The following is an 18,535-nucleotide window of genomic DNA, read 5'->3' as shown; positions in this document are numbered from 1 at the left end:
ATGTGGGATTCTACAGATGCGGCAGTGGTGTGTAGAGAACTGGGCTGTGGGAGTGTTGTAGAGGCAAAGAGTGCTGCCTATTTTGGACAGGGTACTGGACAAATATGGTTGGATGATGTCCAGTGCCGTGGAAATGAAACTACACTGAAAAACTGTTCATCAAGATCATGGGGATCACATAACTGTAGGCACCAAAAAGATGCTGGAGTCATCTGCCAAGGTACGTCAAACACATTTATACAACTGATGTACATGTATAGCTGTCCTATTGTACAGCATATTTTTTTCATTAGCAATGCAACAGTGTTTCATGTTCTAAATAACAGGATCTATTTGGAAGGACACATGTATCATTTGATTTCCCCCCTTTTTTAAGTTTCTGAAGGCAAAACAAAGATTTTCATCAATTCATTTAATGTTTTCACATCAACAATTTACAGAATCAGTTCGATATACAAGTAAACATTTTTTTCTAACCACCCTTCTACCTCAGTCCCACCCTCAGAAGACAGAACACTGAAATGGACATTATTGTGGGGCATTGAGCTGATGTGTTAAATAAGGACAAAAAGGAATAAATAAATAAACATAAAAATATAAAAATGAATAAATTAATAAATAATATTAATAATAATAACAATAATAATAATAAAAGAGATTAAAGAAGGGTTACATTATCACATCAGCATTTTCAGTCATGTATTTAATAAATTTGCTCCAAATCATTTCAAACATTGATAACATTTTTTTTTAGATAAAACATAGTTTTTTTTCCAACTAGGAACATACAACTTCACTTTGACGTTGTGTCGAATGCACGACACTAGGGGTCCCTATACTAAATGCCACAACTGTCGAACTGCATCACGATTGTACTGGGGTTCAGATACTAACAAGCCAGTGTTGCCACACATTTGAATAATAAAACGAAATACATACCTGACAAAGGAGAGACACACAGCCGCATGTGAGTTCTAGTGCAGAGCTCCAGATTCACATATGCTGTGGGGGTTTTCTGGCTACAGAATCCCCAATGACAATAATGCCCCTTCACACATATACCCAGACCAGAAACAAAGAAATCGTTCAATAAGTTGTAAAAACATAAAAGACCTTTTGATTTGGTAGGCTCTTGCAACCCAGGGTTGCACCTGAAACACGGTTGCATTGCTAATAGCCTTGCTGTTGTACAGTATATTTTGTCTTTATGCACCACTGATTCATGTTCTAAATAACGGGATCTACTTGAAAGGACCAATGTATCATTAGATTTTTTTTTTCCTTCTTTTAAGTTTACAAAGGCAAAACAAACTTTCCATTTACATACCTTTTATGCATTAGTTATGGCGTCAAGCTAACCAATGGCATGCATGTAGTACTGTTGAGTAGATTTCTTTGGTCATAGCACCGCCGGTGGTGTTTTTAGGTAAAGTCAGTCAAAGGCTATGAGTACTTTTTACTTCATTTATACCTTTGGAACTTTGTCCCAGTTGGTGGAGTGGTTAACCTGGTCTCTGTCTAAGTCACTGAATTTTGTAATAATGTGCAAATGTACAGCCTCACTTTATGCTTGGCATCGTCACATCGCGGTCAACCTTTTTAGGATATTTAAGGCAAATAGATTAGAGAATAAAAAATTGTTCTTGTTTATCTTCCATTTGAACAGTATTTATTTTGTTATCTCATTAAAAATACTGTACAAAGAAACAAGCCAAAAATCTAATAACCTTTTCTTCTGTCTTTATATTGTTTGTGATTAATAGCTGTCAGGTTGGTGGGCGGGTCCAACCTCTGTTCTGGAAGAGTGGAGGTTCTCCACAATGGAATCTGGGGAACAGTGTGTGATGACCTATGGGATTCTACAGATGGTGCAGTGGTGTGTAGAGAACTGGGCTGTGGGAGTCTTGTAGAGGTAAAGACTGCTGCTTATTTCGGAGAAGGTTCTGGACAAATCTGGTTGGATGATGTCCAGTGCCGTGGGAATGAATCTACACTGAAAAACTGTTCATCTAATTTATTCGGATCACATGACTGTGGGCACCAAGAAGATGCTGGAGTCATTTGCCAAGGTAAGTCAAACACATTTATACATCTTATATAGGGTGACCATATTCTGAGAATCCAAAAAGAGGACCCCCCCCCCCCCCAAGGCGCTTTTAGAAATCACACATTTATTTAAATTCTCTTTCTGTTTGAACTAAATCTTATATCAAAACCGTATTGCCCTGTAAAAAATATAATCTCTCTTAGTCTTTTCTTTATACAGGCCTAATACAAACATAAATAAATAATACATAAAATGCTTAAATAAGAATTGCATTGTAAAACATTTTTTTTTTCCAATTTGTCTGTGAAACTACATTTGCGTTTCGGCATGTTAGTGACACACAGCTCTTGCAGCGCAGTTCCTCTTTGTATTGTTTTGACAATTGGGTCTTTCACGTCATCAGACAGGTACCCAGGGCTGGACTGGGGTTAAAATTCGGCCCTGGACAAATTCAGCCCATCCGGCCCACAAGTTCCACATGAAAGTTTTCTTGGGTTTCCTGGTGAAAAAACCCCCAGCTAAAACCAGCCTGTGCTGGTTGGGTGGTTTTAGCTGGTCAGCAGGCTGGTTTTAGAAGGGTTTTGACCACTTTTCCAGCTTGGCCAGGCTGGTCTTAGCTGGTCAGGCTCGGAAACCACCAACTAAAAGACCAGCTAAAACCAGCTACTTCCAGCCTAAACTGGCCAACCAACCAAGGCTGGTTTAAGCTGTTTATTTCAGCAGGGTTATAGGGTCTTTAATTGGAGTACATGAATGAATAAAACAGGATTTAAACAAATGATGTTTGATTAAACAAGGTTCAGGAGGAGCACGATCAGATAATCAACCCATTCGGCACAGGTGCAACCTGTTTAACCAATCATTCAATCAGCGCATCCTCTATATATTACCAGCCGTCTTACCTCCATCCAGCGATAGTTTCTTGGCGTTGGTCAAAATATTACAGTCAAAGACTAAACCTGTACCGGGGTTTTTGGATCATCCGTTGCAATCTGTCGGCCTTAGATTGACTTCGCCTCGCTCGACACCACTAGTACCGCACGAGACCCGGCTTTCGAGCGTCGCAGCGACAAGCCTCAGACCAGCCTGGGTCGCGCCCTACTTCTCACCGCAGCAAACCCAACTCGCTTCCCGCTTTGGTTCAACTATTCACCGCTGCCTTTTCCGGCCGCAGCGCTTCATGTAGTCAGACCACCAGGTCTCGTAGCAGTCGCTAGCGAGAGACGGGCCGTGTTGTTAATTATTTTTAGGTAAGTTTAGTGGACGGTATACGGCGTATACCCACTATTTAAAATCCCTTTTGATGTGCATTATTCAGTAACGTTAGTGTTCCGCATTAGCCAAAATCATGACAGTCTACCACATCCAGTCATATGTGAATAAATGTAAATATTCGCTAAAGACAGTGATAATGCAGCCAGGACCGTGGCGCCGGCTTGCTATGAAATGTATTATTTGATGATTGCGCCTAATACGCCCGCTCCCTAGTCATTTGAATCACTACAAAAACAACACCTTACAAAGAAAACTAGTAAGATTTTTACGATCAAACGTTTCTTAAACCAGCGAACCCCTGTAAACATTTTAGTCCAAGGATCCAGTAATGCGTTCAAATAGAAAGTTAAAAACGAAATTCATAAATGAAGCATATGGCCACTTCTCCAGGCATTACTACACCACTTGTTAAGCCGCTAAAGGCAGTCAGTTGTTGCTAAAAGCCGATAAACAATGCGATGCATAATTTGTTCATGTCATTTCGTAACCAGAACACAAATGAAATTATTAAACTTTTCTGTGCGTGATGTTTCAGTATTGTAGCTTGGTTTTTAAATTACACATTGTACTCCGAGATAAATAAGATACAGATTATAGAAAATACGTTAAACTGTGTTCTTAAATTAACAATTTTGAAGTGGCAAACTAACAACTAAGGCGCATCATAAGGCAACCATTAATATTTTTGTTGAGTTCAACTATAGCAACCTACCGGTATTTAGACTTTTTTCACACACACAGTCTCAAGGTAAAGTTTGTTCCGCTACAGGTCTGCTCCTGTCGTATGCCCTCGTTTAAAATAATGCCTCTTACCTTTTCTGTTTTTCAAAGTGTTGTTATCAACAAAGACACGTTTTACTAGTTTGTAATATATATGTTCATTCAGGCTGCTGACCGCTGCAAAATAATATGCTCAATAGCGCCAGCTGGTTTCTGTTTTCAAACTCTGGTCAATTTGAGCGTGTTTTCTCAATTTACTCCGTTAAATTATTACAGCATTTATATCCAAATGCACATTTTTCCAAAGAATAAATTATACTTCTCCTGTCGATGCATAAATTTAAGAAATAAGCTTAACAAATTGTATTATGATTTTGTCATGTTTATTCCTGGGCGCATTATTCAACGTACATTCACACTGTCACGTTAATAATGCGAAGGAGAGCTCGTACTATACACAATATTTTAATAATAATAATAATAATAATAAATAAAATAAAAAATAAATAAATAAAAAAGTCATAACGCACAGCCAGCACAAATAGACAGAACGGTAAATAATGTACTTGATTATAAGCACCCATGTTCAGAATTAATAGACACAGTATCTATGATGACCCAAAGCCGACAACGTTTTAGAAGAAATGTTTGCTCTTTGAAGAAGTAAAACATCGGTATGTATCATAGCACCACAAACCACTCCCCTTTCCCGTGACCCAAAGCTAAAACAGCGAAAACAAACATAAGGCTGCCTCCGCAAGCTGTAAAGGCTGCACAGACTCTCCAGCATTTTCTTCCGCACATCTCAAGCTTCAGTAACCTACAGCTACAGCAGCCGAAACAAAAGCGAAGTTGCTTCCGCTTGCAACAAGCCTTAACATCTCAGTGTTTTCCTCCCGTTACTTCTAATCCCTTTTCCTTTTCAGTGGCCTACAGCTCCCATAGCAGACGCTAGTGCGAGGCCGCTTTCACTTGCTGTGCAGGCTACACAGGCTCTTCAAGATGTCTCAAACCGTACTCGCTTCCCAATGAAGGAGGCATGAGGCTGTCTGTGTTTGCAACTTAGGCCCACACATCTCAGACTTTTCCTCCTGTTACTAATAACCTCTTTCTTTTCAGTGGCATCCAGCTCCCATAGCAGACACTAGCCCTATTTAAGTATGAGGCTACCTCCCTGACAATTGCGGCCCATGCTCCTCTCCCTCACAGCTTTCTACTTCATTCAAAATAATGTTGTCTTTCTCCAGGTCAAGTTCTGGCTCTTAAGCATCAGGATGAAGCAGGTCATCAGCAAGCCTAGGCCGCGCCCCAGACTCGGCCACTCCTCACACTGCACGCTATCATGGCTTTTTCTCCTATATTTCCCATGCCTTTCCTTCTATCTCCTGCAGCAGACGCTAGAGTGAAGCTGCCTCCGCTGGCCGCTCAAGACCTCTTACTCTTACCCTCCTGCTACTCCTTTTCCCTATCAGTAACCAGGGGCTAATCCATGCGTGAGGCTGCCTCCACAAACTGTTATGGCACCGCCCTATCTTCATTCTGATCCTTCTTTTCAATCTAAACCTTGGTATTATTCACAGCAGTCCCACTACTTACTCCACTGAATGCTGTCGCTCTGGAACCACCCCCTGGGCCTAATATCATCAAGTTCCAGATTCTTGCAAAAAATTCAGAGCACTGGATCTGGAGGCGGGCCAATCGCCAACCCCAGTACCTCACTATTCGCAACTCATATTCCCATAACTCATCCCTTGAAACCGCTCCTTGACACGTCACTCGACTTTATCCTCCAAGCAATTTCTTTGGCTTGGAGATTTTCGGAAACCACAATAACGTCTAAATTCAACGGCATCAGATTTACTACGAAAGGCTACTACATTGACATTTAACCTCCTTTCTCTAATTTAACTTTATCACACCCCTTTTATTACTTTCAATTTGGGGACGCGCAAGCTAAATCTGCACTGTATCCTCAATTTGTCGTCGACTCCAACCACCCCGTTGTATGTTAAATTTAATCATTGTCACCACCAGCCGTCAAATTCAATTTCTTATTTAGCATCGGACGGGGCTCCCCCTTCCGGTGCAGCAGGGCCGCGGCTCCCTTCGGTCACGGCGTGAGCCCTCCGTCTGTCATTCGGGTTACGCTGCCTACTCGACGGCGGATGTGCTCTCCCTGCCGGTGCAGCAGAGTCGTGGCTCCCTTCGGTCGCAGTGGGAACCCCTCATCCGACGCTCGTCGCCTCGCAAGGGGGTCTCTCCCTTCCGGTGCAGCAGAGCCGCAGCTCCCTTCGGAAGAAGTGAGAGTCCCTCCATCAATCGCCTATTTTATTGCCTATCCAGCATCGGACGGGGCTCCCCCTTCCGGTGCAGCAGGGCCGCGGCTCCCTTCGGTCACGGCGTGAGCCCTCTGTCTGTCATTCGGGTTACGCTGCCTACTCGACGGCGGATGTGCTCTCCCTGACGGTGCAGCAGAGTCGCGGCTCCCTTCGGTTGCAGTGGGAGCCCTCCATCCGACGTGCCTCGCAAGGGGGACTCGCTCTTCCGGTGCAGCAGAGCCGCAGCTCCCTTCGGAAGAGGGTCCCTCCATCAATCGCCTTATCTTTATCGCCTATTCAGCATCGGACTGGGCTCCCCCTTCCGGTGCAGCAGAGCCGCGGCTCCCTTCGGTCGCAGCGTGAGCCCCGACGCTCCCCTCAAGGGCCGACGGCTCCCTTCGGTCGCAGCGGGAGCCCTCTATCCGACGCTCCCCTCAAGGGGGACTCTCCCTTCCGGTGCAGCAGAGCCGCAGCTCCCTTCGGAAGCAGTGAGAGTCCCTTCATCAATCGCCGATTTTAATGCCTATCCAGCGTCGGACGGGGCTCTTCCGGTGCAGCAGGGCCGCGGCTCCCTTCGGTCGCAGTGTGAGCCCTCCGTCTGTCACACGTTACGCTGCGTACTCGACGGCGGACGGGCTCTCCCTCCCGGTGCAGCAGAGTCGCGGCCCCCTTCGGTTGCAGTAAGAGCCCTCCATCCGACGCGCCAACCCCCGCCTCGCAAGGGGGACTCTTCCTTCCGGTGCAGCAGAGCCGCAGCTCCCTTCGGAAGCAGAAGGGGTCCCTCCATCAATCGCTTTATTTTTACACATTCAGCATCGGAATGGGCTCCCCCTCCCGGTGCAGCAGGGCCGCGGCTCCCTTCGGTCGCAGTGTGGGGCCTTCCGTCTGTCACACGAGTTACGCTGCGTACTCGGCAGCGGACAGACTCTCCCTCCCGGTGCAGCAGAGTCGCGGCTCCCTTCGGTAGCGTGGGGGCCCTCCATCCGACGCACCTCGCAAGGGGGACTCTCCCTTCCGGTGCAGCAGAGCCGCAGCTCCCTTCGGAAGCAGTGAGGGTCCCTCCACCAATCGTCTTTATTCATATAAAAAAAATAAAATAAAATAAATAAATAAAAATAAATAAATAAATAAAACAAAACCCGCCTTGCAAGGGGGACTCTCCCTTCCGGTGCAGCAGAGCCGCAGCTCCCTTCGGAAGCAGCGAGGGTCCCTCCATCAATCGCCTCATCTTATTGCCTATTCAGCATCGGACTGGGCTCCCTCTTCCGGTGCAGCAGGGCCGTGGCTCCCTTCGGTCGCAGCGTGAGCCCTCCGTCTGTCAGCCGAGTTACGCTGCGTACTCTACAGCGGACGGGCTCTCCCCGCCGGTGCAGCAGAGTCACGGCTCCCTTCGGTCACAGTGGGAGCCCTCCATCCGAGGCACCTCGCAAGGGAGACCCTCCCTTCCGGTGCAGCAGAGCCGAAGCTCCCTTCGGAAGCAGTGAGGGTCCCTCCACCAATCGCCTCATATTTTGCCCATTTCAGGGTCGGACTAGGCCCCCTCCTTCCGGTGCAGCAGAGTCGTGGCTCCCTTCGGTCGCAGTGTGAGCCCCCTATCCGTCGCTCGAGTTACGCTGCGTACTCGACGACGGGTGGGCTTTCCCTCCCGGTGCAGCAGAGTCGCGGCTCCCTTCGGTCGCAGCTAGGGGGCCACATCCGACCATCGAATCGTTTATATAAAAAAAAAAAAAAAAATTGGCACTCTCCTCCTTTTCCTTACATAAATTTAGTTCTACGCATATTTTGGGGGGGCTACCTAAATTTCTTGCTTTGTGGCAGCTGTCCTATGCATAAAAGCTTCTTTGGGGAGTTCTCTGGTTCCGGCCTGTATTCCGGCCCGGAACCCTTCCCCCGGACAGCACGCCAAAATATGCTTAATGCTCGCTCAAGCAGATTAGATGTAAGGGCGAACTCGTGAAATGATGTTTGATTAAACAAGGTTCAGGAGGAGCACGATCAGATAATCAACCCATTCGGCACAGGTGCAACCTGTTTAACCAATCATTCAATCAGCGCATCCTCTATATATTACCAGCCGTCTTACCTCCATCCAGCGATAGTTTCTTGGCATCCCTCCTCCACCCCTACTCCCCACTTCTAATCTGTTTCGATCCTACACTAGCAGGGGGAGTTCTCTGGTTCCGGCCTGTATTCCGGCCCGGAACCCTTCCCCCGGACAGCACGCCAAAATATGCTTAATGCTCGCTCAAGCAGATTAGATGTAAGGGCGAACTCGTGAAATAATGATAAATACTGCTGAATTCAAATGCAACTTAATTACACTTTTGTCACAGAGAAATGCATGCAGTAAAGCACTGATTTTGAGCTAGAATGCAGGAATTTTTTTGCTAATAAATTATGTAATAAAAAAACATTCATTAATAAAAATCATCACCCTCATGTCGTTCCAAAACTGTATGGCTTACTTTCTTCGTTGGAACACAAAAGATATTTTGTATAATGTAACCAAACATATTTGGTTACCCTTGATTTCTACTCTATAGACAAAAAAGTTTTGAATTTCTCAAAGTATCTTCCTTTGTTACACAGAAGAAAAAAGTTCATACAGGATTGAAATTATTGAAATTACATGATGTTGAGTAAATGATGACAATTTTTATTTTTGGGTAAACTGTCCCTTTTAGAACTTTATTATGTATAGTAAACACCTAATTTATATAAGACCCATATTTTATTCTTTAATCAGGCTCTTATTGAATTAACATTTTACTCCAATTAAAACGAATTACAACTAAAAATTAAAAGAAATTATTGATTAGAATATTAGTAGTAAGACGGTGGTCACAAGAAAACATTAGTTATATGTTTTTTAAAATTAAATAGTAATTATAAACTATGAAATTTGTAACTTTGTTTTGACAGTAATTATTTATTGGCATTTTCCACTTTACTTCATCATGCAGTATCCAGTGTCGTGGCTGTTTTTAGCCAGCCCAGCAGAACTTACAGATCCTTTAATGTTCTCATATCACATGACTGTATTACAATTCTGTGTGTTATCTGAATGGATCAAGCAACTTACACTGTTTATCACTGTACATCGTGGCAGAAGCGCAGCGCGCGTTCGTCAGCACTGTGCGGGTGATTGATCCCACCGCTTCACACTTTTCGGCTATTTGCGGTTTTGAATGCGCTATAATTTAAAATAGCGCCTAATATGGGGGAGGTCTCCCTCGCTCCGGTAATCGGCCCACTGGGAATGTCCCGGTGCTCCCGATGGCCAGTTCATACCTGCAGGTACCTCAGAATAATGCCGGTGGGCAGTGGCTGCATTTAAATTGTTGAATTAATGACGGTCAGTGAAATGAGGTAAAAAGAAAAAAACGGACATTTTATGATATTTTACAAAATCCCCCCGGACATAATTTTATAGCCAAAAAGGAGGACATGTCCGGGTAAAAGAGGACGTATGGTCACCCTATCTTATATAGCTGTGGTGTTGTACACTGTAATTACGCAATCCAAAAGCATTTTGTTTTTCTAAAGAACACAATTTACTCTGAAAACTTAAAAGGACCACAGCATAATTTGATTTTCTTCCCTTTTTTAAAGGCAAATAAAGTTTTCCATTTATATGCTGTTTATGCCACCTTTACGGGGTCAAGCTCAACAATGTCATGGCACTCTTGATTAGGTTTGTTTGGTCACAGCCCCCCAGTGGTATCGTATGAATAGCCAATCAAGGGCTATGAGTACATTTCACTTCATTTGTACCTTTGCAACTCTTGCCCAGTCGTGTGGGCTAAATCGATTGGCCTGCTCTCATTATCAGGCACTTAATTTTGTTCCAGTCTGCAAAGTTACAGCCTCCGATACTTGCCATCATTGCTATCAACTTTCTTAGCATGTTAACTATTTCTTGCTTACCATCTATTTGAATATCAGTTTCACTTTGGGAAAGACCACACAAATTAAGAAATACAATCTGGAACTGTAATAGACTTCAATCATCTCTCCTGTTCTGTAATAGGCCAGGCACAAACTAGTGCAGCACCACGAACGAGTGGTTATACACCTTTGAATTAGATCCAGATCTGCTGTTCTCACAACCTGTAACAGTCTAAAACATTAGTTTGAACTGAACAAACTTGAAGCATTGCAATCAATCTGAAAATGTCAATACCATCATCAAAACACAACAATGTTGTGTATTTGTGTTTATTTATTTTTTTTCTGCAGCAACAGCGACACTGAACACGACTACCTCACAGCCAGGAGTCAGAGGTAATGGTGCTGAGAAGGATGAAAATCCACTATTGTTACAACTTGTTAACAAACAAACAAAAAAATGACCTGTTCTGTTTTATCGTTTGTTATTAATAGTTGTCAGGTTGGTGAATGGATCCAACCTGTGTTCTGGAAGAGTAGAGGTTCTCCACAATGGAACCTGGGGAACAGTGTGTGATGACCTGTGGGATTCTACAGACGCAGCAGTGGTGTGTAGAGAACTGGGCTGTGGGAGTGCTGTAGAGGCAAAGAGTGCTGCGTATTTTGGACAGGGTACTGGACAAATATGGTTGGATGATGTCCAGTGCCGGGGAAATGAATCTGCACTGAAAAACTGTTCATCAAGAGCATTGGGATCACATAACTGTGGGCACCAAAAAGATGCTGGAGTCATCTGCCGAGGTGAGTCAAACACACATTTATGCAATTGATGTATAGCTGTGCTGTTTATTTACAGTACATTTTCTCATTAGCAGTGCAACGATGTTTCATGTCCTAAATAGCATGATTTGCTTGAAATGACCAATGTATCATTTGATTTTATTTACTTGTTTTAAGTTTCCAAAGGCAAAATAAAGTTCCCTTCCGGAGGGAACTCTACGCTGCGTCCTGGTTCAGGACACTATGGGAACTGCCTTCGGCATGACCGGTTCTGAAACAAGCTATAGAACAACGACAGTGAACTTGACACTGTCCGGCGCCAGCCTATGACATCATCAACAGGCGCCTGCTAGTATAAAGCAGGTGCCTGAGAGCACAACACCATCTTTTTGTCTTCAGAGTCCTCTGTTCTAAACGAGTGAGTACAGCGATGCCTAGAGAGAAACTGTTTAGGAAGTGTGCGGATCCGTGTCAGAGAAATCTGACACCTGATGACGCACACATTCTTTGTTTGGTGTGTTTAGGTGTAAGAGCACGCGCGCTCTGCTCTAGAAGAGCAGAGCGCGTTCATTGTGAGAGTTTCACTTGAAGAAACTCCATTCTCATTTGTCTCTTTTCTCGAGGGAATTGGGACATCCATCCGCCCCACGCGGCTCGGGTCCCGCGGTGGCTGAGGCTGCCCGGCGGCTGAGATCGCGGGGATCACAGGTGGAGCTGGCTGACGAGTTTGAGAGAGCGTTTAATCTCTCGCGCACGTCAGCCGGAGATGAGAATGCGCTGCTAGCGGAAGATGTGTTGTCTCTCACATCCTCCGGTCCTGCAGCGAGTGCTCTTTTGGCTTCAAGCCAGGGCGAGCAGGAGGTTGAAATGGAACAAGATGAGCTCTTTTGAGCCCATGCAGCCTCCCTGCCCCGCATATGAAGAGTTGATGTCTGTTATGGACCGCGCGGCTACCCCTTCTGTGGAAGCCCGCCGGGGGAAAAGGCCGCCCTAGGCAGACTAGACGAGCGGCTTCTTCCCGGCCATAACAAGCCAACTCCTGTGAGCCTCCCATTCCTTCCTGATCTGCATAAGAGATCAAGAGGGAATGGGACAGGCCATATTCAGCCCGCATTCACAGGCATCAGCATGTGAATCATGCTGATGTCGAGGGAATGCATGGGCGCGGATATGTGTCGATGCCTCTCACTGAGCAGACGTTTGCGAACGATCTCTCAGAGCGAGGGACATCAACCCTGAAGGCTCCGACCCTGCCATCCAAGCCTTTGAGAGAAACATCTCGGTTGAAGGCAGGGCATATGCGGCAGTGGGTCAGGCTGGTGCTCCTCTGCACACGATGGCAGTGTTACAGACATACCAGGCTGATCTGCTGAAAGATCTGGACCGAGCCCCGGGGCTTTGCATCCCTCGCCGGTCCACGCCTCCACCTGAACACCGGGGAAAACCAGGCCCGTCCTGGTCCAAGGGCCAGAGACGAGGCCAGGTCGCCAGTGTGGGGCTACCTGCCCCTCCTTTTTCCCCTCGCCAAAGACTCTGGGGCTGGGCCGATGATGAGATTAAGGCTCAATCTGTTGGCCCGGTATGTGAACAGTAAAGACACTTTAATAAAATATTCAAGCGTGTATGTGTATGTTTTCTTTTGTCTACCAGCTCCGCTTGGGTGATTGCTATTGCAGTTTTCGAGCTCCTCTTGAGTTCTACTGCCACCAAGTGCCGAGTGTAGCCAGGTCTCCCCTCGTCTTATAAAAGAAAACAGTGTGTAGAGACCTCCACTCGTAGAAATCCCCTCTTGGGTTAAGCGTTGTCAGGTTTGAACCTCCGCTAGAGTGAGCTTGGTATAGACATGATCCAACATACATATACATACGAGCATATGTAAAAAAAAAAAAAAACCTCTTGAGCGTCAAGCTGCTTCAAGCGAAAAATCGCTCTGCTGAAGCTTCCGCTCACTCAAACCCTGCTAAGAGTAATACTCTTTTTGCATGAGTGTAGTCAGGTACCTTCCCTGTGTATTTTCATATACACATATGTGAGACCTCCACTCCTAGGAGTTTGTGTGTTAGGGTGAATAGAGCGTCGTCAAGGCTCCCTCTCTGAGAGAGAAATGTTTTACTGAAGCCTCCGCTCTCTTTAAAAAGCCCCGCTTTGAAGTAGAAATCTTATATGTTTGGCTGTCAGGCCCCATTCTGGGCCTCGCTAAATTACTTTCTGGTATTGTGACCCAATCCGCCAGAATTGAGTGTAGTAGGCCTAGAAGGCCTCCTCTCTGTGAAGTCCTCTGTAAAGAGAGACATATAAAGATAATACTTCTTAGCGCTGAATGTAGCCAGGTCATTCTTAGACCTCCATTCATGAGAGCTTTTTACTGGGTCGAGTGTTGCTAGGCTCCCTCTATGTGAGGTATTTCTGTTAAGCCTCCACTTCCCAGAAATGCAGGCCGAAAGAACACAAGGTTAAGGCAGCTTGTGAACCTTTTTCGTGGACCTGTCACTACAAGCGTTGAGTGTAGTTAGGCCTCCCTTCCATGAGAGGGCGTGTATTCCAAGGCCTCCACTCGATAGAGCTTCCTCAGTTGAGCGTCGTCAGGCTTGTTACGTTCGAGAGAGCTTGTAACCATTAAAGCCTCCCTCACTGAAAGCTCCACTTCCGGGTTCTGCTATCGCCCGGGAATAATACAGGTGTCTTTCTCGCGAAATGCTTAGAGCACCTTCTCAAAACCACGTTAGTGGTGTCTGCTCACACAACTGTTTTGAGCATTCCCTAAAATCCACGCGAGTGGTAAGTGCACTACTAGGCACTTTACTAAAATCCATATTTATGGTAAGGATTCCTCCCGTAAAGGCAGGATCCTTCTTCAAATCCCTCACGGGTTGGACCACGCAGGATAATCCTCCGTGCCCATTTTTCGAGTTGGTTCCAAAACCCTTAAGTTTTCCAACTCCTTTGATAAGCACAGTGTAATAGGTCTCCCCTCTGTCACAGCCAACAGTACTGAGACCTTCACTCTCACAGTTATAGCAGCTAGCAGGCCCATGAGTGCCTCGCTGACTATTTTTTGGGGGAGTGCAGTCTTCCACTCACCAAAAACTATTGTTGTAGGCTTCTCTCCTCAGAGATGTAGTCTCGGAGCCTCCACTACACAGAGCTAGATGATAAATGAGAATTTTTCATTATTTGCTCTACTGTGAGTATCTGCCTTTTCTTGAGCGTCGAGTGTAGTCAGGCCTCCCCTCGCCTAGAGCGTTTCACCTGAGGCCTCCACTCTGAAGAGTTTCCCTAGGGAGAGCGTCGTAGGCCTCCTCTCGCTTTAGAGAGTCTTTCTGCTGAAGCCTCCCCTCTCCAGAAGCTCCGCTTTCAGGCTCTGCTATCGCCTAGAGACTGCAAATCTGGTGATCCTCACTATGCTCAGGGCACCTATTCAAAACCACATTTGTGGTGTTTGCTCACGCAAGTCTTTGAGCACTCTCTAAAATCCATGTGAGTGGTAAGTGCACTACTTAGGCACTTCACTAAAATCCATACTTATGGTAAGGTTCCTCCCGTAAAGGCAGGTTCCTTTCTGAAATCCTATACGGTATGGACCATGCAGGGCATTCCTCCGTGTCCATCTTCTGAGTTGGTTTTTCTCAAAAACCTTTTAGTTTTCTAACTCCAATCCAGATAGCACTGCTAGCAGGATTGAGTGTCGACGCCTCTTCAGGCCTCCACTCTCCAGAAGAGCTCCAAAAACGAAGGTAATTCTGTCGCACAGGCTAGTCAGCCTCACGGATGACCTTCAGGATTAGAGTGTAGTTAGGTCATGAGACCTCCACTCTCAGAGTTCTTCTTTGCTAAGCACGGAGGTGTGTTAGGCTCCCTCCTTGAGGGCCTTCACTCTCCAGACTCCACTCAGGTAGTACTGTCGCTTAGGCTGTTCAGCCTCGATGAACACCTGCAGTGTTGAAGTGTAGTAGGTCATGGGACCTCCACTCTTAGAGTCCTTCTGCTGCCCGCAGAACATTGCCACCAGACTCCACTAGGTACCGTCGCGTAGGCCATTTAGCCTCGCTGATCAGTGCTGAAGTGTAGTTAGGTCATCAGACCTCCACTATTAGAGTCTCCCTTCATGAGATGTTGTCAGGCTTCTCCTCAGAAGCCTCCACTCTCCAGACTCACTCAGAGTCCTTCGTTGCCTCCAGAGATTCACTAGAAATAGGCGGTCCGACTGCACAGGCTATTCAGCCTCGCTGACCACCTCTAGCATTGGGTGTAGATAGGTCACAGACCTCCATCCTTAGAGTCGTCCTCTGCTGGGTGCAGAGTGGTACCAGGCTTCTTTCTTACCAAAGCCGCCACTTTGCAGAAACTCCACTCAGGTAGTTCTGCTGCACAGGCTATTCAGCCTCGCTGACTACCCTCAGTGTTGAAGTGAAGTGGGTCACGAGACCCCCACTTTTAGAGTTTTCCTTTGCAAGACACAGAGTGCTTTTCTGGCTTCCTTTGAAGCAGTCACTCCTCTGAACTCCCTGTAGGTAGTTCTGCTGCACAGGCTACTCAGCCTCACTGACTACCCCCAAGTTTTGAGTGTAGAGGTGCCACGGCACCCCCATTCTTAGAGTTGCACTCTGGAAGGCACAGAGTGTGGCCAGGCTTCCTTTCGGCGAAGCCTCCACTCCTCAGAAAATCTCCACTTAGACAGGCCTGTTGCACAGGCTATTCAGCCTCACAGACCATCGTCAGTGTCGAGTGTAGTTAGGTCATGAGACCTCCACTCTGTAGATTCCCTCTGAGCAGAAGCTCCACTCGGGTAGTTCTGGTTGCACAGGCTATTCAGCCTCACTGAGTACCCCCAGTGTCGAGTATAGCCACCTATACCTGTTAGCACTGAATGTTGTCAGGTCCCTAGAGCAGACATTCGCTCTGCTGAGACCTCCATTCCCTAAACTCCGCCCCTTATGGTCAGGGCGTTTATGAGCTCCTTCACTTAGAGAGCTAAGTGTAGTAGGCTTCCTCTAGGCCTCCACACTTGAGAGTTACGTGCACAGGTAGCCGAGCTAGCCGTGGCAGGTCACTGGGCCCCAGCGACTCTCGCTGAAGCAGGGGTGATTTTCCTTCTTGACTCCCCATTCAGTCAGTTTGATCACTTATCCCTCGGCATGGCGGGGTTGGTATAAGCGTTCCCATAGTGTCCTGAACCAGGACGCAGCGTAGAGTTCCCTCCGGAAGGGAACGTCTCAGGTTACGTAGGTAACCCTAGTTCCCTGAGGACAGGGAACGAGACGCTGCGTCTCGGGGCCATGCCTTGGGCCCTGCACAGACCTCCGTCCGACAAAAAGATGGTGTTGTGCTCTCAGGCACCTGCTTTATACTAGCAGGTGCCTGTTGATGATGTCATAGGCTGGCGCCGGACAGTGTCAAGTTCACTGTCGTTGTTCTATAGCTTGTTTCAGAACCGGTCATGCCGAAGGCAGTTCCCATAGTGTCCTGAACCAGGACGCAGCGTCTCGTTCCCTGTCCTCAGGGAACTAGGGTTACCTACGTAACCTGAGACGTTTTCCATTCATATGCAATCAATGCCTCAATTACAGGGTCAAGCTCGCCAATGGCATGCACGTAGTACTGTTGAGTAGATTTGTTTGGTCATTGCACACCCAGAGGTGATCTTAGGAAAAGTCGATCAAAGGCTATGGTTATATTTCACTTCGCTTCAGCTTTTGCCTAGTTGGTGTTGTGGGTTAAATGAATTGGCCTGGTTTCTGTGTCAGGCACTGGATTTTATTCCAGTGTGCAAAGAAATAGCCTCACTTTATGGTTGGCCTATTGCTATCGACTTAGCATGTTAACCATTTCATTGTTCACTTTGGGAAATAAAATGCAAATGAAGAATTCCATTCTGGAACGGTCATCGACTTCAATCATCTCTCTTTTCTTTGTAATAAAACAAACTAGGGCAGCACCACAAACAAGTAATTATACACCTTTGAATTAGATCCAGATGTGCTGTTTTCACAACCTGTAACAATACCTTCATCAAAACATAAAATTGTTGTGTTATTTTTTTTCTGCAGAAACACTGACACTGAACATGACTACCTCACAGCCAAGAGTCGGAGGTAATGGTGATGAGGAGGTCGAAACTCCACTAATGTTACTGCTGTGTTAATAAACACACAAACAAAAAGCTTAATTTGCTGTTTTTCTATCATTTGTGATTAACAGCTGTCAGGTTGGTGAATGGATCCAACCTCTGTTCAGGAAGAGTGGAGGTTCTTCACAATGGAACCTGGGGAACAGTGTGTGATGACATGTGGGATTCTACAGATGCGGCAGTGGTGTGTAGAGAACTGGGCTGTGGGAGTGTTGTAGAGGCAAAGAGTGCTGCCTATTTTGGACAGGGTACTGGACAAATATGGTTGGATGATGTCCAGTGCCGTGGAAATGAATCCACACTGAAAAACTGTTCATCAAGATCATGGGGATCACATAACTGTGGGCACCAAAAAGATGCTGGAATCATCTGCCGAGGTACGTCAAACACATTTATACAATTGATGTACATGTATTGCTGTCTTAGTGTACAGCATATTTTTTCATTAGCAATGCAACAGTATTTAATTTTCTAAATAACAGGATCTATTTAGAAGGACCCATGTATCATTTGATTTTCCCCCTTTTTTTAAGATTCCGAAGGCAAAACAAAGATTTTCATCAATTCATTTAATGTTTTCACATCAACAATTTACAGAATCAGTTCGATATACAAGTAAACATTCTTTTCTAACCACCCTTCCACCCCAGTCCCACCCTCACTAGACAGAACACTTAAATGGACATTATTGTGGGGCATTGAGTTGATGTGTAAAATAAGGACAAAAAGGAATAAATAAATAAGCATAAAACATATAAAAATGAATAAATGAATAAATAATAACAATAATAATAATAATAAAAGAGATTAAAGAAGGGTTACATTATCACATCAGCATTTTCAGTCATGTATTCAATAAATTTGCTCCAAATAATTTCAAACATTGATGCGTTTTTCTTAGATTAAACAGTTTTTTTCAACAAGGAATATATAACTTCAATTCAACGTTGTGTCGAATGCACGACACTAGGGGTCCCTATACTAAACGCCACAACTGTCGGACTGCATCACGATTGTACTGGGGTTCAGATACTAACAAGCCAATGTGTTAAATAAATGCACCTCTGATCTTCGTGACCTTCCAATGCCCAAAAATTTGACCTGCTCCCTACTGGAAACTAACTAACCTGAAGAAGCGTAATCGCCCTAAGGGGGAAAGCGCTGTAGCAAACTCTACACCGTACCAGTTCCCTGAGTCGCAGGGCTAGCATTTAGGACTCTGGAAGATACTTGTTCCATTCACAGATTGTAGATTCTGGCAAATGTGTTAGGTGTAGCCCAACCTGCGAGTCTACAAATGTCTGTTAGAGAGGCCCCATTTGTCAAAGCTGCTGAGGCAGCGACTCCCCTGGTCGAGTGGGCTTTCACTCCCAGTGGGCA

The 18,535-nt window shown here is 45.6% G+C and overlaps 1 protein-coding gene across 1 annotated transcript; it reads left to right on the top strand.

Moving 5' to 3' along the window:
• On the top strand, positions 1-18,061 carry LOC141332893 (scavenger receptor cysteine-rich domain-containing protein DMBT1-like). The gene is made up of 6 exons (XM_073837855.1): positions 1-220; positions 1,764-2,069; positions 10,744-11,049; positions 17,076-17,120; positions 17,227-17,532; positions 18,057-18,061. Exons 1-6 carry the CDS (start codon positions 1-3, stop codon positions 18,059-18,061), a joined length of 1,188 nt encoding a protein of 395 aa, XP_073693956.1.
• Positions 18,062-18,535: the final 474 nt, after the last annotated feature.

This window comes from Garra rufa, chromosome 4 (genome assembly GCF_049309525.1).
Source record: "Garra rufa chromosome 4, GarRuf1.0, whole genome shotgun sequence".
NCBI lineage: Eukaryota > Metazoa > Chordata > Actinopteri > Cypriniformes > Cyprinidae > Garra > Garra rufa.
This window is presented reverse-complemented; position numbering and strand designations above follow the sequence as displayed.